Here is a 22,507-nt window from a genome sequence, read left to right as displayed (position 1 = left end):
GCTATTTACTTGCAGTCTTTTCATTCTTTTCAAAATGCACATATATAAAAGGAACACAAGTCTCACCTCTTCGGAAAGAACAGTAAGCACCTGTCTGGTAAGTGCATCTCCCCCTTTCGATCACCACAAAATATTTACATTTTAGACTACATTTTCATGGAACCTCTCCTCCAATTAATATCAACCAGAGTTGTTGTCTGTGCTTGCAGCATGTGTCAGCAGTTAGATTTATGACATCCGTGTTACTGTGTTATTTTCTCTCAGTTGAGCTCAACAGACCCAACATTGTTAGCCATGTTTCTGATGGGCAGCCGTGCCAGTCGCATGATCATGCTCGTATGTACTCTGGCGCTGTTGATGGAGACGGTCAGAGGTGGCTCTAGCTTCCTCAGTCCTACCCAGAAACCTCCGGTACTAAACTGCTGTGTGTGCATTCTGGAGCTTAACCTTTTCGTTAGTTACAGCAACACTATATAGTTATTTTACTTTAAAATGAAAGCTTCAACCTTTGATGATCATACATTACAATGCCTGGTTTGGACAATAACTTTTTTGTACTGTGCAAGAACATGTACTTTTTTGATTACAGGGGTTATGAATACCAATTCTTATAGTGTTGCTTTAACAAATTAAAATATTAATGTAAAAACATTGAGTACATCCAACATCTTGTCCAGTTAACATCTGGCTCCAAAATAGTTCTGTCTGTCTGTGAATTGTATTGAAATTATATCAAAACACTGAAGTGAGGTAAATGAGATGGCTGTTGATGAGCCTACAAGCCTAAATCTTACACTAAATAGAGTTAAACCCCAATGCAGTGACTGCTGCCTACTGTGCCTTACTCTGTGTGTGTGTGTGACTCTAGGGGAAAGGAGACAGAAAGCCACCTCGACTTGGACGCCGTGTTGCAGTTCAACCAGACACTCCACAAGAGTATGGCCACACTCTGGTACGCACTCTAAGGAATCATGATTCATGATACATACCTTGTTTTCTTCTTTTATAACACACACTAACACATAGACTTGCATTAGAGAACATAATACACACACACACACACACACTTTCTCTCTCTCGCTCTCATATAGATATACATATAACAAACATTCTGTATACAATACGTACAGTCATGTAGATATATTTAATATGCACCTACACTCTAACAAGTGCTAAGTGCTCAGATACTACTGAGGCATTATACATTCATTCTTACTATAACTATAACCAAACAGGTCAGTCCTCCTTTTCAACTGGGCCTGACTCTGACTGAGGCCGAGTTTGCAGAACACGGCTCTGCCTTACAGAGAATCCTTGACAGCATCCTGGGAGACACAGCAAGTGAGTAGGAAGATCATGTACAGCTCGTGCCCACACCAAAATCCTTATCCATTCTCAATCATTAAGCCTTGTCCAAGACTAAAACAGAGCTTCGGTGATGATTGAAAGAGCTTTCAGTCTAGTACTGGTACTATGTCTTCTTTTTAGCAGGACAGCATGTAATACTAGAGTGCTGGAAAACTAAACACTGATAACATAAGTCATGACTCCTCTATTGTGTGTTTCAGACTGATCCTACTGCTTTCTTAAAGTGTGTGTTTGTCCAACACATCAATACCACAACACATCAAACAATTTCAATCAATAAAATTGACTGAAGCATGAGTACCTGTGCCTGTGTTATGTCTCTTTGTTATGTTTGTCCTCTCATACAACTGTGGTCTTCACACAAGTAGCTCAAAGACTTCTCAGACAGCAGAGGGCTTTTCCAGGAAAGAATGTGGCCTTGAATTGTACAAGAACAGAGCCAATTCTCTTTTAGAATCAGCTGTGCATTCTGTCATGAAGCAACCTCATGTTCCATTATATTCTCGGTGGATTTATCCTCATCAGTCAGGATTTACTAAGTCTTTCATCTCTTTTCCTTACACATACCTACTTACGTGTGACGAGTGTGACAACAACATGAAGGAATACTAAAATACATTGATCTTTAATAAAGAACTATTAAGCAATGCCAGCATTTTGCACTAAAACTGCAAACATATTCATAAGACTCTCCTACTGACTTGCATTAACATATTAACAACAATTTCTTTCTTTTTTTTTTAACAGAAATTTTTTTTTTTTTTTTCAACGTAGTTTTAACCTAAACATGTGTCGATGCAAACTCAGAAACTTACATTTTATGTCCACCAGGTATTTTAAAAAGAAAATCAAGTTCCTCCAGATTACAGTCACTTTTCAAAACAATAAAATCAGCACAGTGGCCATGTGATTGACTATGGCATGCCAGTATCGTCAAATGGTTTCCATATCCTTCCAAGTCAGTCTTTGCAACATACCACAGCTGTTGTGAAGGCCAACGTCCTGATTAAGGGCAGTGTTCTGCGGTCATCATGCTTACATACCATAGATTTTTACAGTGTTTTGACGAACTGTTTGCAAGACAGTGGAGAGTGGCTGCCCCTTCAACATGCTGATCTCTTGCAAGATGTGTTTACCCATCCCAGGGTGGGCAAAGCTACACACACTCTTGCTCACCTACAAGGAGAACACCCATAATTACACACAGACAGTGTAACTGTTAATATTGTAAATGATTCCAGTTACATTTTCATGGAATATCTACATAATTGTCCAGAGGCCTATTTTTCTGCCTAGTAGAACTGAAATGTAAAAGTGACTTCAAACTTTCAAACGCCACTCTAGATACAGTGTCTGTACACAAACACACACCTGTCGTGGCAAGAAGTAAGGAGAATCCGTCTCCATCAGAATGCGATCCAGAGGTATTCTCCTTACGGAGTCCCTAACCTCCGCAGCCCTTGTATACGTTACCAGTCCCGTAAAGCCAACGCACAGGTTTGGGAACTCCGTTAGAAATGGCTCAATCACAGAGAATTTGTTAGTGAAGCAGTGCCTGTAAACACACACACACACACACACACAAAAGGAATGCAGTGATATTGTAATGGTTTCATATGGTTTTTCCATATGTGTCCATTACATAATGAATGATTAAATGTACTGACCTGTGTATTTTGTAGTCTGGAGGGACACACTTTTTCATGATCTTCATAAGATGGTCATCTGCATCTCTACAGTGAATCACCAGAGGCTTGCCCATGGAAACAGCTAACCGAAGTTGCCTCTCAAACACCTACTCTCACACACACACACACACACAAATTATTTAAGAGAGAACACAGAATTAAAACGTTAAATGAGTAAATGTAAATCTTGAACCAACATTTCTTACCTCTTTCTGCTTGCTATACTGTGTGTTGTTTTTGTGAGAATAGTCCAGGCCGATCTCTCCGAAAGCTATTGCCTTAGGGTGGCGCATAGCTCTCAGGACGATCTGCTCGTGCCTGGCACAGTAGTCCTTGGCGAAGTGGGGGTGGCATCCAAACGCGCCCCACACCAGCTCCTCGCCCAAAAGCCCTTCCCACAGACCCTCCAGCTCTGTCAGGCGCGGGTTACAGAAGTTTGCCACACAGCCGCGGAAATCCGCCGGGAAGCTACTGCTGTACCGACTCCGGAAGTTCTGGAAAGTTCCACGGAAGCCCAGCTTACCATACAGCATGTCCAGGTGGCAGTGGCTATCAATGAAACCCAGAGGCTCCGTCATCCTCATCTGGGCAGGGTCACTTGAACAGGTAGGGGACACCTGCCATACAGGTGCCTGACTGTTGCCAAGGACGTCACTTAAAGAGGAGTGACTGGACGATTTGACTTGAGATGACTGTGGCGAAGGGGTGGCAGAGCGAAGAGAAAATGGATCTGGGGAGAATGGCGCGCAGATATTGGGATGCTGCTCCCAGTAGCTCCACCATGGCATCACAGAGGGGCTAAGATGAGTGGAGCCAATGCTGACAGGACTGCCGTTGCTCCCTAGCAAGGACTGACTGGGTGACACTCTCGAAAAGGTACTACTGTTCCCATACCATGATTGGTTTGGTGATATTGTTGAAGAGCTTCCACTGTTTCCGATCCAATATTGGTTGGGTGATATTGTTGAAGAGCTTCCACTGTCTCCAATCCAGGACTGGTTAGGTGATATTGTTGAAGGGCTTCCACTGTCTCCAATCCAGGACTGGTTAGGTGATATTGTTGAAGGGCTTCCATCATCTCTAAACCAGGTATGCTTGGGTGTCACTGTTGAATGATACATTGAAAAACTTGTTGGTGTGATGAAGCTGTGATCATGGTGGGTAGATTCTCTGTCACTAAAGTTTGGTTCTTTCTTTGTCGCCATTGTCTCCGTCTCTCTTCTCGCATGCCGTGGCTCAGAACCCTCATCCTGCGACAGAGCCCGAATCTCAACCTGGTCGTCCGCATCTGACCAGTCAGGGGAGTCGCAACCACCACGGATCTCAGCCTAAGAGCATCGGGCACAATCAGACATTATTCATTCAATCTTGACCCATGAAACTTCCACAGGAGTCTCCTGCTCTCCAAAGTAATCTCCCTTACTCAAAAAAAGAAAAAGAAAAATGCCAACCCTCATTCTCTCTCTCACATTTCTGTGGTTATCTCGTTATCTCTCTCTTGCTCACCTTTTTACGGTTTCCTGGTTTGACCTCTACTTCCTCTGTCTCAATAAACACCATTGAGGAGGGCCCTGGGTCGCGGCTGAGAGACTCTGCTGGCTTGTGGGCTGAATGGTGACCCCCAAAGGCTGTTGCACTGGGGTCCAACTCCAGACTGGGCATATCTGGCGAAGCTGGTGATGAGTGCTTCCTGAGAGTAGATGCTTTCCTCTTCTTCCTTCTTCTGGGAGTGTTGATTGCGTTGATTTCTGACCTTTCGGCTTGGGCTGGGCCAGTCTCTTTTGACTCCATCTGACGAAAAAAGAAGAGACCCGCCAATCTACACCTGAAAGCTAAATTTGCAACAAACACTGACTGACCGCACATTTTGGTCTCTAGGTCTGACGCAGGTCATGTGGAGAAAACTATCAAATCTTTGATTTTATGTTGTAGGATTAACATGCATTCAGGCAAGGGTATGTGTGTATTTTGAGGTTACTGGGTGCATTACTGTGGTTACCTCAGAGGAACCTTTGCCTTTCTGAAGCTTATGAAACAGTTTCCTGGCCCTGTTGAAATGCCGATGGCCTTTCGGGGTGCTCTCAGTAGATTGTGTGGCCACTTCAAGACTACTTTGAGATTGAACTGTTTGAGCACTGAGGGGCTCTCCTGTTGGGCTGGTCAGCCTTAAGTTGGCGACTTTCCCCAGACTGTCTGGCGCCTCTGTGATGTCTTTGTCCTCTTCTCCCCACTGGGTAGGCTGGGGAGTGCCCCCATTACTTTTCTTCATTTTACGAGGGGAGGCACCACCAGCTGTGCGAAGCCAACCAAACTTCAGAAGTTTCCCTTTCTTCTTACTTGGGTTCATCATGCTCTGAAAGAAAAAAAAAAAAAAAAAAGAAAAAAACACAGGCTTGCTTAATATTCAGTATGGTATCACTTTTTTTTTATGTCGGATTTCTGATGCAGCTGACCAAAAACTACAGCTAACACGAGTTACATATCATGGTAAGTATAGTTCTAGTTATATTGGTCAACTGCTTCAAGACATCTGACATAAATACAAAGATAGGAAGATATGAAGGCCTCCAACGTCAGCCAACATTAGCAAGCTAGCATTAAGTTTGCAAAACAACACAATAAACGAGTTAGAAAGCCATTGGTAGTTTAATAAACATACACTACAAAGATGACGTTACAAATTACATACACATGAAAGACATCGTTCATTGCGAAAAAAAAAAGAAAGGTAATCATTTACACAATGGCGTGCCACCATTATCAGGTAATGCTCAGGCCTAGCTAAATTAACTTAACGTTAACAAGCCAATCTCGCTAATTTATTAGCAAAGAGTAGGTTAGCTAAGTCAATACAAACTCTGATAATGTCTTCTTAAATTTTTATAAAAGTTGTCTGACAAACCTTTGGATATGTTTTGTATCTAACGATAGTACTAATTAAACACTCCATCGTTAACGTTAAGTTAAGGTATCTTAAATATCACTCACCATCTGTAACGTTAGCGAATTTCTGAACCCAACGGTTTAGACTCCCCAACCACGTGAACTTCAGGGCACTGAGGCATGCATGTAGCCATAAACATAGGCTTCTACAGTCCATGCATGTAGCATCTCAGGAAAACATCGAGGTAAACTACCTGCACAGTTACGCTAGCCAGCCACATTCTGTTTTCGCATTATTTGTTCAATATTTGAAATAATTTAATTGAATTGTTTTGTTTCATTTCCCCATATTTGATTTATTTTAGTCTTTTCTCATGTATTGGTTGTAATATAAATCACATCGTCTTATTGTATGAACTTGACTTTGAAATCTTCACCTTGCAAGGACTGAAATGCATTGACATGCATTCTCTCTCTCTCTTAATTGTGACCATTTGACTACATTGTTCAATCTGGGTTATCCTCCACACACTCATTTTATCCAGGTAAAATAATACCATATGTTTTACACAATTTTAATGCTTGGATTAAAACCTTTAATAACCAATGTCACCTCCAAAAGTTGTGGTAACTTGTCATTCAGTTAACAGGACAGTAGCCTATGTTGCAGAGTTTTATATAGGCCAACATAATTACAGTCTGGTTAACAAAAACAAGAGCCCAATTATAGTCCATCATTTTAATTATACAGTTCAAATATATACATGTACAAATGTGTTTCTATACAAAGACAAACACTCACAACAATTGACAATTTTCTCTCTCTCTCTCTCACATATACACACACACACTCTCTCTCTCTCTCTCTCATGTCTGCTCTTGTTGCCTCTCCTGCAGTAACCTCTGCTCCACGCGCTGTGCGATGCACTGAAGGTCTCTTTGGAGGCTTGGCTTGTCTGCCAGGTCCTCCTGAAGAGTCTTGGCAATCTCCAGCTGAGGAAAGTCCTCTACAGAGACATACTTCCTCACCACCTGCAGACAGCGCTCCCGCAGGGTAAACACTATACACAAAGACACACGCACACACACACAACAACAACAACAACCACTGTTAGACAATCAATATGTTTACACGGACATTAATATCCTGATATTAACCCAATCAAGGCAATATTCCAAATAGAACACTGCCATGTAAACAACAACAATTTCTGATTGCCTTAAAAGGTTGTATCAGTGATTTCAGGCCCAAAAAAGGCCCAAACATAAATGATCACATTCATCTAATCTTTCCTAACGATCCGCTAGCTGCCTGCCCCATAAGCAGGCCGTCAAAAAAACACGTCTCTGTAGGCAGCCTAGGCTCCGAGATCTGTACACAAAAACAATTGCTACCAGCAAGGGTTGGCAACCACTCAAAGGCAAAATAAAGTGTTTCAACCAATAACTGACGAGATGCGACTTTAGGAGAGTTTCAATTGCACGGGAGGGAGGGGGATGGAGTAGCGAGCTAGCTCTCGGTTTTGTTTGAACATCAACAGAAGTGACGTATCCCCGCTATCGCTGATACAACCTTTAATCGAACAAGGTCATGGTCGGAATAAGCAATAATCGAACTAAGACGTGGAGTATTCTAATCTTTAAGTCCCTTTATTGAGGTGTGGAGTATGTATGTACAGTATACACCTTAATGGCATTACAACATCATATGAGAATTCGCCTTATTCACCCGGCGGCCAGAACGAGGCTAAAGGGTACACTTGCCATTACACCTCAGTCCAGCAGATGGTGGTGGTAATGCATTCCGTTTGCAAACTGCTAAAAAAAAAAAAAAAACTCACTGAAGAAGAAGAACAGGTCAGTGAACCCATAGATATTGGAAAGCTAGATACCGCATTGGGCTCCAGAACGTACGTAAATAGGATCGTCATCTTGATGGGGGCAATCAATAACTGGAGGTCAATGGAGAAGCATGTGACTGACTGGAAATCAAACAGGTGTATCTGATTGCCGGCAAGTGTTGCCCATAGACAGTAAACGTGTTGCCCCCAGCAATATGGCGGCCGCGTTTACGTATGCCTCCTAATAGAACTCGAGCCCAATGCGCTATCTAGCTTTCTAATATCTATGAGTGAACCCTTCTTTTTCGGTGAGCTTTTTTTTTGGTAATGCAAATGGAGTGCATTACCACCACCATCTGCTGGACTGAGGTGCAATGGCAAGTGTACCCTTTAGCCTCGTTCTGGCCGCCGGGTGAATAAGGCGAATTGTCTGTGCAGGAACATTTACAGAATCAATCGTCTTTACTAGTAATGATCGGACTATGCTGTGTTATATGTAAATGGGAATATGAATGAATGGAATATTCTATCAACAACTCAGGTAAACACCATAATTGTGTGTGTGTGTGTGTGTGTGTGTGTGTGTGTGTGTGTGTTGGGGGGGGGGGCATGTGAGTACCCACATGCAGAAACAAACCTGGTAGAGTGATGTTGACCAGTGACATCTGTGACATGGTGTTCTGGGCTCGGGGGAGGTACAGCTCCTTCTCATTCACACGCATGGGATCATCTGATTCAGCATCACGGAACATCCAAGGATGGCCTGGAAAGACAGTTTAGATCAGTAGAATGCATTACTCTCATCATTATTTGAACTGCCATAATAATGATCTAACTTTTTTTTTAAATAATCTACCAATTATTTCTAATAATCTACCAAAAAGTTGCCACCTTTGCCCATATAAGGAGAATGATTGGAACTATGTTTTAGGACAGTTGGACAGTGTGGCTTCAGCACAGACAGCGGGCCTGCCCACAGTTTGAGATTAGAATATCGCTCAAAGTGGTTAATGATGCCTCTTTCTGTAATGGTTTACAGGGACTTTTGCAATCTGGAAATATTCCAATGCAAATGCCTCAGATGAAGTGGGTATTCTAACTCGAGTGGGTATACGGAACACTGACAAGGGTGGATTTCTATTGATGGATTCCAAATAACACACGCTTAAGATAATACGAGTCTGCTCCGGTCACTCGTTTAAAAAAGGCCTCTACTAAAAGGGCCCAACAACTACATTTTCACAAGGAAAGTTTAGCAATGGAAATTGTTCTCTTGGGCAGTTTGCAATGACAACTGGCGCTATTTGATAGATTGTGACTAAATCATAACATGTGAAATGATTGGTGTTGTGCATAGGCTGAACATTCATGGAGGCATGAAGTCGTATTTTTTTTCAACTTCTCACAAGTGTACCTGTCTATTTCGTAGATAGGCTAACACAGGTAGCTCAGTGCTTCCAAATAAAAACCTGACAAAAATGTCAAACTCACCGACAAATGTAGTCATTCTCTGTCCCGTCTTGGGTTGAATTGGGTTGTAAGTCTGAGGCTCTCCGCGGAAGTTTATCCACACAGGGCGAACAACTCGATCACTTCGGTTGCAGAAAACGACATGGCACGGGATTCCACTGGGTAGGGAGCGCACGAGAGGAAGAGGGGGCTCTGCTTCTTGAGGCATGACCAAATTCTAACTTCCAATGTATCAGAGCCTTAGGTACACTCGCAATTAAACACTACAGAAGCACAAACACTGATTCAAATGCTACATGTCTTACGGCACGTAGGCTAAAGCACAACTCACCCAACAAGAAAAATATAACAAAAAATAAACGTTAGTATACACATCTAGTTGTGTATCCCTCTTACTATCTTCAACCAGATGTTTTAGTGATAGCGGTCAATCAAAACACGTAAAAATGTATCATCTCTACAGTTTCGGTTTGATTACATAACATGAACCCCTTGTTCTTGGGTACATTTGATGAGTTTGGACACGCACTAGCAGGCTTCTACTGCCACCTACTGTAATGGAGTACGAACAACAGCATGTCTCCACGAGACTTCATCAGTTTCATTCTATGGTTTCATTTCGAATAATCATGTGCGCCTATCCAAGTATGCTACCCGTCAACCAGGGATGTAGTGGAGGCTAAACGTAAGTAAACGCAGTTTATCCACCTCTGAAATTTCAGAAATAGTGTTTATCCACCTCTTTTTAGAGTTTATCCACCTCTCAAAACAGTTTATTCACCAACTGCAACTTTTAACATTCAAAAATCACACTATTAGGCCTATCCACATTCACACTATGTACACTCATCAACACTCTAGGGACCATTTAATGCCACTGGTATTGTTATAAACATTGGACAATAACCTCCACCATCATCAAACATGTTCTGAATGTCTTATTAAAAAATCCGATACGGCATGGCACAGTCCACCTCACTGTGATCACAGAATTCATAGTATACCCACCTCCTATTTTACCACTACACCCCTGCTGTCAACTGCATTAAAACCATAGACAAATCTATTTCTAAAGTTAATGATTAAAACTAGTGCATGAATAGAACTGAATCTCCTTTACAAAAAAAAAACACTGGAAGCAATAGCATTTTAGCATTATGTTTATGATTTTTCACACAAATAAATCTTACATCCTTTAACAATATGCTATGGGTTTATGTGCATGTTTGCCATTTTATTAATCTAGCAGAGGTCTGTGAGACATTCTGAGTGTATATTTGTATTTCAGAGTACGGTACTGTTTTAATGATCTTTCACAGCGATATGTTTTAATGTTCTCATTACTCATGTGAGAGAGGCACTCTCCTTTTACAATGAAATTGGCTTTGATGGACACTGACCACATAAATACAAAAATATAATTACAGAAGAAAAAACTTTCTCCATATAAAAACTGTGCACTTAGTCCCCTTGTAAGTCAATCAGGATAAACCGATTACCGAGTCCCCTCCTCCTATCCATGGCTCATGTTTGATTCTCATATCTCATTGGACTTCCCATCAAACTGTATCAACATCATGAGATAGCATCAAATCATACGCTCTGATTTAAAACAAACAAAAGAAACAACATGGCACATCCCCGACTTACAGGCACACATGCGTAAGGGTGGACTAAAGCTAGATTGTGAATAAGCCAGCGGATGGGTAGAGCAGTCCACTGTGTTATTTGACAAAGTTAGATTCACCAAAATACCGATATGGCCTGGGTGGTGTCAGGAAACAGATCAAATAACAGATGTGCAGATGTCACCTAGAACTCTCTTGATATCCCCGTTCTTTCCCCTCTCCGATCTCAGTCAGCAATTTGTCGTCTACCCAGTGCTAAATATTCACTTGTCCTGCACACTCTGATTGTCCATCTGTGTGATAATGATCTTAAAGAGGTGGACCAAGATCGGGGCGAGAGTAATGTGTGATGCGGGTCAGGATCGAGTTGCAGGTCAAGGACCAGTGTAGAAGTCAAAAGGTCAGAGGCAGAGCACCCGGGAGCCCTCCAGGCCCTCTTCGCCCTGTGGGATTGTGGGTAGCAGAGCAGAGCGGGTCAAGCCCCAGAAACGGTTGGGGCTCAGGTCTTTCTTCACCGCTGTGAACTTCCAGCCCATGTGAGATCCACACGTTCGGCACTGTGCAATGGTCCATGCATATCTAGATGCAAGTACACACACACACACACACACACACACACACACACACACACACACACACACACACACACACACACACACACACACACACACACGTGAGGGAATGTTGCACTTCCAGCTGTATGCAATGTTCCACAACTTAGAAATCATTCTTGTTGCCATTCTAGGTATTCACTTTCTGAACCCCATTATCTATTTACTTGCAAATACATGGGCCTACAGGAACAGTTATGATAGTGTATATGCAGTGCATGCTAGAACCTGACCATTTAGCAAAAGTCATGCGCACTCTCAAACAAAAACACACAGACACACAAAGGCTTACCCCGGAAACCAGCTGTGTAGGGTTGAAGGTCGTCCAATCAGATTGAGGTTGGTAGTTTTATAGACCGTCAGCGTCTCATGCACATAGCCATGGGGGTTCACATATGCCGCCATAGGCCCATACAGAGACAGGCTGCAGAGTTGGAAAGTGTGTATTTAATCAGGGTTGATTTCAGCCATCCATTCTGTATTTGGTTGATTGTAAAGTGTGTTTTGTCTGTATTCTTCTCTGACTCTTTGTTTCTTCTGTTTTGCATTCATACACTAAAACCATTGGGCTTGCAACCTCCTCTCTTAGTTAATACGGCTATGATGTTAGTACCAGGTGTCATACGGGAACAGCTGATGTGGGGTTGGCAGGCAGCTCACCTGAAAATCTCACTTTTAGTGGTGATCTCTGTGTCTTGACACTGCTTACAGCAAAGAGACGTACACTGTAGGAGTAATAAAGCAATAAACATTAGAATTACACCCCCGCACCCTGTAAGGTCAGAAGGCAAAGGAAATGACCTTCACCTTGACCTATCAACAACCAACCGACCTCTCAGTGTTTACTTCTACAGATACAAATGTTCTCACCATGACAACAGGAGATAGTGGCTAAGCAATATAAGCAGAAGGTTTTGCAGAAGGCATTGAGGTTTTTCACCTATGTCACAATGTTTGTTGACCATATGTTAAACCTATGGAGTAAGTAAGGCACGAGTGGTAGGCAGAGTGGTAGGCACAACAGTCAGGTTGTATAGACCCTTTCAACAATAAAAACAAAAACAATGCCTGAATGTTCTATTTGGGCCCCAATCTACTTCCTCTGCATTAAGATAACATATGGAATGTTAAAAAGGAAGTCTTGTGGGGCCAACTATGATGCTGATAATGGAACTCTCTTGAAAGGGTCCATAGGCTACAAACAGTTGCAATAGTTACAAGTAGTTAAAATAGCTACAAAATCAATATCAAACAAACAGACATAATCATTTGTGGCATCCCTTCCCCACCAGGTGGCAGGATAAACAAAGCGTCACATACACATGAAAATCTATAAAATTCTCTAATCTCTAAAATTATTTTACTATCGTGGCACATTACATTCACGGCAATTTCACAAATACTATGTGATTGATTTGTACAGTATGTTGATCAACAATGCTTAGGGCTGAGGAGGAGTGCAAAACTACTCTTACTACTTGACTTAGATATTCCGGTAAATGTTTGGCAAACAGTCATAAATAGTATGTACAGACAGTAAACACACATACACATAAACACACAAACACACACACCCTGTCCATGATGTCTAGTTCACAGCGTAGCCTCTGGATGGCACTACCAATTTTCAGGAGCTGCAACCTCAGGGCATCATCTATGGGCAAACAGGCAGCAACCCTGTAGGAGAAATCTAGGAGGGTAGAGAGCAGGACAGTAGTAACCACAGACTGTTGGAGGTTGGATTTGTGTCAGTGCATTTGTATCTATGTGAGTGTGTACGTGGTACCTATAGCATTCGTAGGAAGGGATTCATCTTTGAGATTCTCATCCCACTCGTGAAGCTGTTTCTTTACCCTTTTCATAAGTGTGTCCTGAAACACAAAAAACACAAAAAACACTTCTTACAAAGGAGAATGCACCCAAGGACATGTAAACTTCAACAATTCAACAAGGGAGCAGAGAGAAGAAGAAAAAAACTAAAAACAAACATATACATACATTTCTGCTATTTGACACTCTTTAAATATGAAGCTCTTCAAACAGTTTAAACATAATAATCCCTATTCCTACAACAACATGTAAGTGCAAAAATAACTTACTGAATCATAAAGTGCGTAAACCCATGGAGGCCACTGGGTCATACTGGCGCAGCGGAGACTCTTCTGTGTGAGAGCAAGAGGGAGAGAGAGAATGACAGAAAGAGAGAGGTATATCCATCTCATATTCTGCTCTGTCATCAATTCTGTCAGTATACAGACAAATCATTGACAAGTAAAACATGATGACAATTTGACAGTAAAAACAAACCCAAAAGGTTTAATTGGACAATCAAAGCAATTCTTTAAAAATGTTGTTTGCATCTGTACACATTACTTGTCTGTTGCCAATGCAGTGATGGTTCTGCCTGTGTATGTGCAAGCGGGTGAGCAGCTGCAGTGCACACAGGGGATCAGGTAAGATTCGCTCCGGAAGGATCTGCACCTTAGCTTGCCGAATCCTGAAACATACATTACAAACAGTGTGTTCAGGAGGAGGGAACAGGCCTGTGCAGTGAAGGAGAAATGTATGTTTGGAAAAGGGGTGATGTTAGATGTGTGAAACATATGAGATTAAATATGTGTGCTAACACTTGTAAACCCATCAGTAAGCATATCTACAGTCTGTACAGAAGAAAGATGGCGGGGGATTATCAGTATTGACTCATTTAGATGATCAGCTTTATATATGTGTGTGCGCGCGCATTTACTAACCCGTCAGCCTGGGTCCTCAGCTCATGAACACGAAATCTTTGGCGCCCAATAGCTTTTAGCTTCACAGTCTCAATGCCGTATTCCTGTTCCTCTCGGAATGCATAGATCTCTGCTGTCGTGCCAAACTCTGCCTCCTGCTCACCACTGTCACTAGGGCTGCGCAGACACACACACACACACACACACACACACACACACACACACACACACACACACACACACACACACACACACACACACACACCAGGGCATGTGTCATAAAACACAGACACCAGCACTGCAACATGTGACATTAGAATTTTCAATTTCCACCAAAAAGATTAACTAATATCTATTCATTCATTTATTGCTCAGAACACAGCTTGCGCTGCACATTAGACCAGCATACATCTACCAAGCACAGCACACATTTACCAAGATGCAATGAATGTATGTGTTTATTCATGTTGATGTGTAAATTGGGTAACGACGAGTACATTTTCGTGTGTGTTCCTGTTCATGTGTGATAGGGTGTTACCTATATGCCAGCACAGCGAAGGTACGGTCCCTGGTGACGAGGTTGCGTATCATGCTGACCTCGTGCGGCCTGAAGAGTTGCAGGGGAACGGTCTGACCTGGGATCAGCATAAGGGCTGCGTGGGGTAGGACTGGTAGCGTCTGGATGCTCTCCTCATCATGCACCGTGCGCCCATGGAACTCCTCCATGTCTGAGCCCAAGTACTGTTCACCCAGACACACAGAGACATTTATTTGTGTGTGCTTAAATATAAATGCCAAGCAAGTGCCATTTAATCTTCAACGGACAACATCTTCAATATCAATCCACTACATCAGACTATCACACCTGGGAAAATGTCTTCCTCTCTCTCAAACACACACACACACACACACACACACACACACAAACAGTGAGGGGGGGTAGGAGAGAGAGTAGTTTTGTTGTGTTATGTTGTGTTGAGGGAGTGGTGCAGATGGAGTTGGAGGGACACACAGAAAAACATTAAGGGGTGATTTGGGCTGCTGATGGGTTGGAGTTGGAGGTGGACAGTGGTACACCCACACACACAAAAGACCAGATGCTTGCTCACTGCATGTGATGTTGGCAGACTGGTGTCAAAGTTGATAATGTTGGGCTTTTCGGCCTCATCACTATCACGATCTTCCATCTCCAAGTCATCATCTTCCTCTTCATTTTCTACAGGAAGAAGAGCAATTGTTCGCACACAGAATCCAATAAAAAACCTGTCGCTTTCACTTTCGTTTTTTAAAAAAGGCTCCTATTTCAGTCCCAGACATGTATCTAAGGTGTGTGTATGTAATGTAAGTATTTGCTATGGTGAGATGATTCCAAATGGAACTTCAGCCACTGTCAGTTCTCACATAACGGCGTGTGTTTGAATGCACAAGTCACTGCCTTGTAATGTAAAGCCAATTACTTGGGCTGGCTAACAGAAACGCACTCACCAAAGACGCACGCAGAATTACGCGTGAACATCCAGAAAAATGTCAACACTTCAGCTAGATTAGATTGCAATGAAGCGGTTGCAAGCGAATGGTTTAATTGTATACATGCAAGTGTTACTTGCAATATGTACAGTACATCATCCGTATTGTGTAGCTAAGCAAACGTTAGCTAGCTAACTCCTCTCAAATGACGTCTATGAAATTCAGAGCCTAATAACGTGTCAAATGCCCATTTTAGCAATGCCAACAGATGTCAGAGCACGGGTCTGGGAAACCAATTGTTTTTCAACTTTCTCACCCGGCAGGAGCTGCAGCTGGTTCCCCATATTATCCTCAATGTTGTTGTTATCGCCTCCACCCCTCTCGTCAGCCATAGCCGTGTGTTTACACTTTGCACTCTTGTTCTCCGTCGTTTCCTTTCACTGTTAAATTGGTAGCTTACTCCAATGAAACAATACCGCCACCTACAGTGTTTGCGCTTCCCTGCAAGTTTATTTTAATGCATTACCTCGCCTAAGCATGCAGGTAGCAGTTACTATAAATCTGACATTTATAATAATTGGCTTTTAAAACGTGGACATTGATGTCAATTGATTCTCTCTCTCTCTCTCCCTTGTTATTTATTTTGTACACAGATAGCTGCAGGTCTTCCCAACAAGGAAGCTACCTAGTCAAGTTTTCAGATGACACTGCACTGCTATCTTTATTCCAAGGTCCACATTCCAGTCATGGGCTAGCGTTGACATCATTTGTGAAGTGGTGCGAAATTTCTTCTTTAAATTTTTTTAGATTTAAATGTAGCCAAAACAAAGGAGCTCATAATTGATTTTAGGAGGACAAAAGCAGAACCAATAGCAAGTATCATACATGGGGGGGGGGTGGGGGTGGAAATCGTTGATTCTTACAAGTACTTAGGTACAAAATAATTGAGAGTGAGCTCAAGTTTCATGTAAACACTGAGACAATTGTCAAAAAGGGACAACAGAGAATTCATCTGCTGAGGAAGCTTAACTCCTTCAGTGTCTCTAAAACCATTTTACGTAACTTTTATCAGTCTTTTATTGAGTCTTTTAACTTTTTCTTTATGTTGGTTCAATAGCCTATCGGTCAAAGACAAGAACAGTCTCAGCAGCATTGTTAACACTTCATCAAAGATTATTGGAACACAGCTAAATAGTCTGAGTGCTCCGTTTAACAAACAGGCAGTCCAAAAGGCTAAAAGTATCATCAGTCAGCCTGATCATGTTTTAAGTGGTGCATTTTCATTAATGCCCTCTGGGAGGCGCTATTATTCTGTCAGGACAAAAACAAAAAGGTATTTTGGATCCTTCATCCCTACATCCATTAGATTATTAAATAAGGTTGAAGGGATAGAGTACACTACTGAAAATGTTGATTTACTGAGCGCTGTTCATCACTGACAGGACAGGGTGCCTGACTGTATGTGTGTGTTAAGATGTATATGTCTTTTATCTTCTTATTTATTTTATTTTCTTTAGGTCTTGTATTTCTATATTTTATTTTATTTTATTTATTTTTTTAATTTATACTATTTATTGTAGATTGATGGAGACCGGGACTGCAAACTTAATTGCCCACTGATGGGATTAATAAAGTTTTCTAAATCTGAATCTGATGGGTATAACATACATCCATGGATCATATAACTGGTATATGCTCTGATGTCAGTGAAATTAACCATAAAATAAATGCATAAAGCAAGAGGGGGAAAAATAGGGAATTTGGTCACTGTGCGTAAACATTTATTGCATAAAGTAGAAAACGATGAAAAATGAATTACATTAGAAAGCATGGGGTGTTAATAGCTTCTGAATTTTGGAATGTCCAGTCTACATCTGAGTGCATCACAAGCGCAGAAGCCTAAGGTATTTCACCTCAGTTTTACTCTCACACACACACACACACACACACACACAACATTTGCCTTATTTTAAACTTATTCCACATAGACCTCCTTTCCTGATATGGTGACATATTTTCATAACAAAATAAACTAAGGAACACTGTAGTACACATGCATATATTATATTTTATATAAAACAGAAGAACATCCATTAGAATGACAGGAACAAATCTGGTCTTGTGTGTACCTTGACCCTTTAGTGGCGTCAGACGTCTAAATTGGTGGCAAGAGAGGGAGATCACAACAATGTGGATGAATGACATTCTGTTACACATGATAACTGTTCGTAAAAACTGTGGTACACTGGCCATTATCACAGTGCTGAACTGGTTTGACAGACAAGCCTTGAGCTGGGGACTGAGCAGAGATGGTTGAGTCAAGTGTGGGACTAAAGGATTAGTTATGGCTCTTATTTGCTACTGTGGACAGTGCAACTGCATGCTGATGCTACTCAAACAGGGTTGGAGTCGATCTACCGCTCCATGGTTGGCAAGTCTGTCGTTTTGTAGAGTAGCATTGCTGTCTCAGAGGCACCTTGTGTCTCCCTTAGTCACCCTGGTGTTGGGCGTCACATGGCCAGTGCGCAGACTGCAGACACTATTGTTTCTTAGAACTGTGGAGAAAAAGAAAAACTCAACTTGAAAACAAATTCCAACATCTAAAAACATGTAAAAAGAGTTAAAAAAAACCCCTCAAAACTGCAGCCATCTCTAATCAGGCTCTGGTCCGTTGCAGACTCTTTTGATACATGTGAACGCGAAAAGAACAAGAAAGGACAGGAAAAGTCAAGCGACTCACATTCTTGAGGAATTCCTCGGCGACAATGCGAGCACGGGCGTTGACTGACAGCTTCATCTCGCTGATCTCCTTGTCAATCTCCTCCATGAAGTGGATGACGAAGTCCACCAGTTTGTGCTTGTACATCTGTTCCGTGTGGAAGTTTGTGATGAGAAAGCTAATGTCATAGCCCTTCAGGGGAAAAAAGGGTAGAGATGGTTAACAAGAGAGGACTTTATCTGTTGAACTCTGAAATGATGTGCTTATGAAATCTGGAAGGAGGTACAGGGTTCCTTTGTGTAAACACAACTGCAGCTTTCTCATTTGTTCCCCATCTGTCAAAATGACCAATGGGACATTCCCGCAGTACAGTAGGAAAGATACAGTAAGATAACTGCAGGTGCTTGAGTGTGTGGAACTATGCATGAGGGTGGTTTGAACTGTGGCTATGGAAAAGTGCCTGTGCTGAATGTGGCTATGTGCGGTACTATGACTGCAGTGTAGGTCAGAGTTATACCTGCAGATGTGTGCTATTTAAGGTCTACCTAAAAAAAGTGATGGTTGCAAATGTGGGTGTCTTGTAATGTCTGTTTGATGCAGCAATTTCCTCTCATGGAAGACAAAATAATATAACCTTGAACCTTAGGTGTGTTGCAGTACAGTCAAGAATTGTGCTGGCAGGTAATGGCGGAGGAATGAACATTTGATTGGTGAGGTCTCAACAAAAGATAATGCTTCAATATAAATGTCACAAACACAAACACAGATTAAAGCAATTCCAAGAAGTTGCTATGGTCACATACCCTGGAAACTCCAGAGTTCTCGCAAGAGCACAATTTGAATTGTGAGTTTCAAATTGAGTAATGATCCACGTTACTTTTGCCACTTGTATCGCGGGGAGCCAATTTCATCGGCATATCTGATATAGGCAGGCCAGAGGCAAGCTAAACAGATGACAGTCGTAGTGTTATCCAATTGCGTCGAAGTCCGGAATCAGTCAATAAATGTTAGTCGTATTGTGTTATCCAATTGCGTGCAGTGAGATTTTCATATGCACGCTTGGTGCCGCCTCTCGAGTTGGGACATTACATTATTCGTGGCCAGACCTTTAATCTTTCTAGATTACCAGGGTCTGGAATCTCCAGGCTTACGGTCACACCTTAAAAAAAAACTGATTATCTGCTACTAATGCAATACACACATACACTACTCACAAAAAGTCAGGGATATTTGTCTTGCGGGTGAAATTTTAGGATGAACCTAAAATCCACTATAACCTTCATAGGTGAACTTAATGTGACCTCTAAACTTTTGAATGCGCATGTCCAACAGTTCTGTACTGAAACATTATATTTCACCCGAAAGCCAGATATCCCTAACTTTTTGTGAGTAGTGTATGCATGCATGCGACTGTGATTACATTTTTTAAAAGGTAGTTGATTTCTGTGTTCAATGGGCAATCAAATTATACTCCCTTTGTTTGTGTCCCATTTAAAGAGCCAGGATTGAGTATTAATACTGGAGTTTTTTGAGCACAAACACTGCAAGGACAGCTAGAGGACCATGAGGAACACTTCACTGACTTGGACAAACAGAGGGCAGGATTAGAATCACAGGCTGGACTTTTTAAAAGAACCCTATCCAGGCCCTTTGCTAGTCTCTCTCCTCCTCGAGCAGGACCCCAGTGTGTGTACGTCCATATGGAACCACCTGACCTGTGCGAGGAGCTCTCGGCCTAAAATGCCAAACACCTTCCATTCCTTCCTCCTCCCTTTCCCGGTCCCTTACCTCCACAGGCTTTCTCCGCAGGATGAGGAAGTTCTCTGCTCTCATCATCATGAAGCGCATGAATTTATGGCAGAGGATCTTCTCGATCTCATCAGCCTATAAGAGCAAACACACAGACAAAAATAAAACAGCCAGTCCCTACACACTATATAGTCACAATATACAATTCCTGTTACACATATCCTGGAGATGACAATGCACACATTAGAGTAGAGTATAGCAATGACAGATAAGTGCAAGTTCAAATTCAAAGAGTATTTCTAAATGACACTATATATTGTACCAGTTTCAATTGTAGTTAGAATTCACTCTTGCTTATGACAATCCCCCTTATGAATAGCTCAGCTCTTTCAAACATTTAAATCATTCCGGTCACATCATAGACCTGTGGACAAGTGGCTGTGAAGGAGAAGGAAAAGGACCCCCCTCCCTGATGGTGTGTGTGCACGTAGATGTCAGAACCAACCTGTTTAACAGCGATGCTGACACGCACAGAGTTGATGGAGCCCTCTATCAAAACCTTCTCTTTGTCATTTCTGCTGATGATGACTGGCTGCAAAAGCAACTCTTTGCTGCTCCTGTAACAAGCAGGCAATTAGGGGGGGGCATGTTTATATGGAATGCAATGGATATTTACAGGAGCACCACCATCATCATCATGTCAACCTCTGTAAGATATACTCACCGAACCTCCACTTCAGGCTTGTTGTGACGTTCAACTACCTGAGAGGAGAAATTCTCTAAACATAGGGCGGCCTGAAGTGTAGCACGCACCGCATTCAAGTACGGACGCAGTGTCGCCGTCTGCAAAAAGAGACAGACACACATTTGACCAAAGTCACAAGGACATGCTTAAACTCATTCTATATTAAAATGAGAAGTTACTTCAAACGAAGTATGTGCATATGAGACTGAACAGAATCACAAATTTTGTTGCCGGAGAGTTGTCTGGTGTTTCGAGTCTTTATTTCTTAGAACCTCTACCTGGTAGCATACGATACAGTTCGTGTTTAATGCATGGAGAATCATCGCTAGCTAACGATATGTTAGCAAGAATTAGGGTGTGGAATGGATGCTCCATTGTAGCTAGCTGACAAATCTTTCTTACGCCATAGTGATGCATGTATACTAATTATGATGTGAATGTTTTCAAAGAAATGTGTCACTAATTGGTCAGTAGGAAATGAATGAATATAGGTCTCAAGCTTACCATTTCTCTGTTTTCACTGAAAAATCCGAGGGCGGAAGTACACCAGAAGCTGTCTATGGACGTTTTTGGAACTTCCGTGAAAAGGAACGCTGAGAATATACCATTAGCCCTCACCTCGGGGATGACTACAAAACGTAAACAGTGAGTTTGATAGTAGTCTATACAAAATACAGTGAAGTGTTTTTAGATGTTGTTTTTAATAACATGTACAACGTCTGTGGGTATCTCGAATGTATACTTTCAAGCTATTTCTATCATATAACTATATCCAGGCATAGACTATAATTTCCCATGATCAGCCTGCCAACACACTTCCATATAAGGTAATGTAATACCTTGATGCTCATGACAGCCTTCACCTAACATTTATTATGTAGGCCCCACCTGTTTCTCTTGTTTCATATTTTCATGTCTCTATTTAAAAACGTCTTTTCTTAACGGTCACAATTTGCTTTTCCTTGTTGATCAATGTGTGTTATTAGCTAGTGTTATATAGGCTACATATTGTTTAAAATATTATTAATATGTTTTAATTATGGGTATTTATCTTTTTTTAAAGTTTGGAAGTATGCAATTTAACTATTTGCATATGATCTGATGTTTACACCTGCCCTTAATGCAGCAAACAAGCACAGGTTTTCAATGTAGGTTGGTAGAAAAGATTTGGTGCATAAATGCTTAAGACAAAACCCAAAACACTTCCTCCTCAACCAATATGCACCACACATCGTCAGCATATGAAAAACTGCATGGATGGGGGTTTGATCAGTGACTGCAAAAAACACACTGGCTGAATATTTTTAGTCATTGTGTCAGACCCCTATGGTGTAGTTAACAACCAGTTAATACTGTGTTGCACCTAAAGTCAGCAGACCCGGCTTAAGTCCAGGAAAAACAAAAAATATTGTACATTTGAAGACACATTCAACTTTATGAGTGAACTCAATTATCCCTAATGAATAATTTGGCACTATTTATCTATAGGCCTATGGCAACTATCTACAACAAAGGAGATACGGATAAAAATGTATGGTCTACATGTATTATCTGTAGTCACATTATGGCATTTCCCATTTAAAACCATAGGCTTATTGACTATCATTAC

At 41.6% G+C, this 22,507-nt stretch overlaps 5 protein-coding genes across 7 annotated transcripts; 1 reads left to right on the top strand and 4 right to left on the bottom strand.

Moving 5' to 3' along the window:
* The first annotated feature begins 86 nt into the window (after positions 1 to 86).
* ghrl (ghrelin/obestatin prepropeptide) lies at positions 87 to 1,870 on the top strand. 2 transcript variants are annotated; one of them, XM_048255886.1, is made up of 4 exons: positions 87 to 97; positions 265 to 411; positions 869 to 952; positions 1,236 to 1,462. In XM_048255886.1, the coding sequence occupies exons 2-4, from the start codon at positions 295 to 297 to the stop codon at positions 1,347 to 1,349; spliced, it is 315 nt and encodes a 104-aa protein (XP_048111843.1). In that variant the 5' UTR covers positions 87 to 97; positions 265 to 294; the 3' UTR covers positions 1,350 to 1,462. The 2 variants fall into 2 exon arrangements, with proteins under 2 accessions (XP_048111843.1, XP_048111845.1); XM_048255888.1 differs by lacking the exon at positions 87 to 97 and adding an exon at positions 1,569 to 1,870 and having other exon boundaries at positions 190 to 411; positions 1,236 to 1,341.
* A 104-nt stretch (positions 1,871 to 1,974) lies between these two features.
* tatdn2 (TatD DNase domain containing 2) lies at positions 1,975 to 6,508 on the bottom strand. Of its 2 annotated transcripts, none has more exons than XM_048255884.1 (7): positions 6,045 to 6,508; positions 5,056 to 5,409; positions 4,563 to 4,847; positions 3,263 to 4,384; positions 3,036 to 3,163; positions 2,740 to 2,923; positions 1,975 to 2,544 (listed from the first exon to the last, which is right to left on the bottom strand). In XM_048255884.1, exons 1-7 carry the CDS (start codon positions 6,045 to 6,047, stop codon positions 2,404 to 2,406), a joined length of 2,217 nt encoding a protein of 738 aa, XP_048111841.1. In that variant the 5' UTR covers positions 6,048 to 6,508; the 3' UTR covers positions 1,975 to 2,403. The 2 variants fall into 2 exon arrangements, with proteins under 2 accessions (XP_048111841.1, XP_048111840.1); XM_048255883.1 differs by having other exon boundaries at positions 5,959 to 6,046.
* A 155-nt stretch (positions 6,509 to 6,663) lies between these two features.
* Positions 6,664 to 9,753, bottom strand: vhl (von Hippel-Lindau tumor suppressor). The gene is made up of 3 exons (XM_048255885.1): positions 9,272 to 9,753; positions 8,418 to 8,543; positions 6,664 to 7,000 (listed from the first exon to the last, which is right to left on the bottom strand). The coding sequence occupies exons 1-3, from the start codon at positions 9,456 to 9,458 to the stop codon at positions 6,807 to 6,809; spliced, it is 507 nt and encodes a 168-aa protein (XP_048111842.1). The 5' UTR covers positions 9,459 to 9,753; the 3' UTR covers positions 6,664 to 6,806.
* Positions 9,754 to 10,394: 641 nt separating this feature from the next.
* On the bottom strand, positions 10,395 to 16,120 carry crbn (cereblon). Its single transcript, XM_048254809.1, has 11 exons — positions 16,002 to 16,120; positions 15,328 to 15,434; positions 14,757 to 14,959; positions 14,240 to 14,395; positions 13,863 to 13,986; positions 13,589 to 13,651; positions 13,276 to 13,360; positions 13,064 to 13,179; positions 12,150 to 12,214; positions 11,782 to 11,913; positions 10,395 to 11,457 (listed from the first exon to the last, which is right to left on the bottom strand). The coding sequence occupies exons 1-11, from the start codon at positions 16,075 to 16,077 to the stop codon at positions 11,280 to 11,282; spliced, it is 1,305 nt and encodes a 434-aa protein (XP_048110766.1). The 5' UTR covers positions 16,078 to 16,120; the 3' UTR covers positions 10,395 to 11,279.
* Positions 16,121 to 17,444: 1,324 nt separating this feature from the next.
* arpc4 (actin related protein 2/3 complex, subunit 4) lies at positions 17,445 to 21,581 on the bottom strand. The gene is made up of 6 exons (XM_048254751.1): positions 21,403 to 21,581; positions 20,878 to 20,996; positions 20,659 to 20,770; positions 20,193 to 20,288; positions 18,426 to 18,596; positions 17,445 to 18,240 (listed from the first exon to the last, which is right to left on the bottom strand). Exons 1-6 carry the CDS (start codon positions 21,403 to 21,405, stop codon positions 18,235 to 18,237), a joined length of 507 nt encoding a protein of 168 aa, XP_048110708.1. The 5' UTR covers positions 21,406 to 21,581; the 3' UTR covers positions 17,445 to 18,234.
* Between the last annotated feature and the right edge of the window lie 926 nt (positions 21,582 to 22,507).

The sequence above is a fragment of the Alosa alosa genome, chromosome 10 (assembly GCF_017589495.1).
Source record: "Alosa alosa isolate M-15738 ecotype Scorff River chromosome 10, AALO_Geno_1.1, whole genome shotgun sequence".
Lineage (NCBI taxonomy): Eukaryota > Metazoa > Chordata > Actinopteri > Clupeiformes > Clupeidae > Alosa > Alosa alosa.
This window is presented reverse-complemented; position numbering and strand designations above follow the sequence as displayed.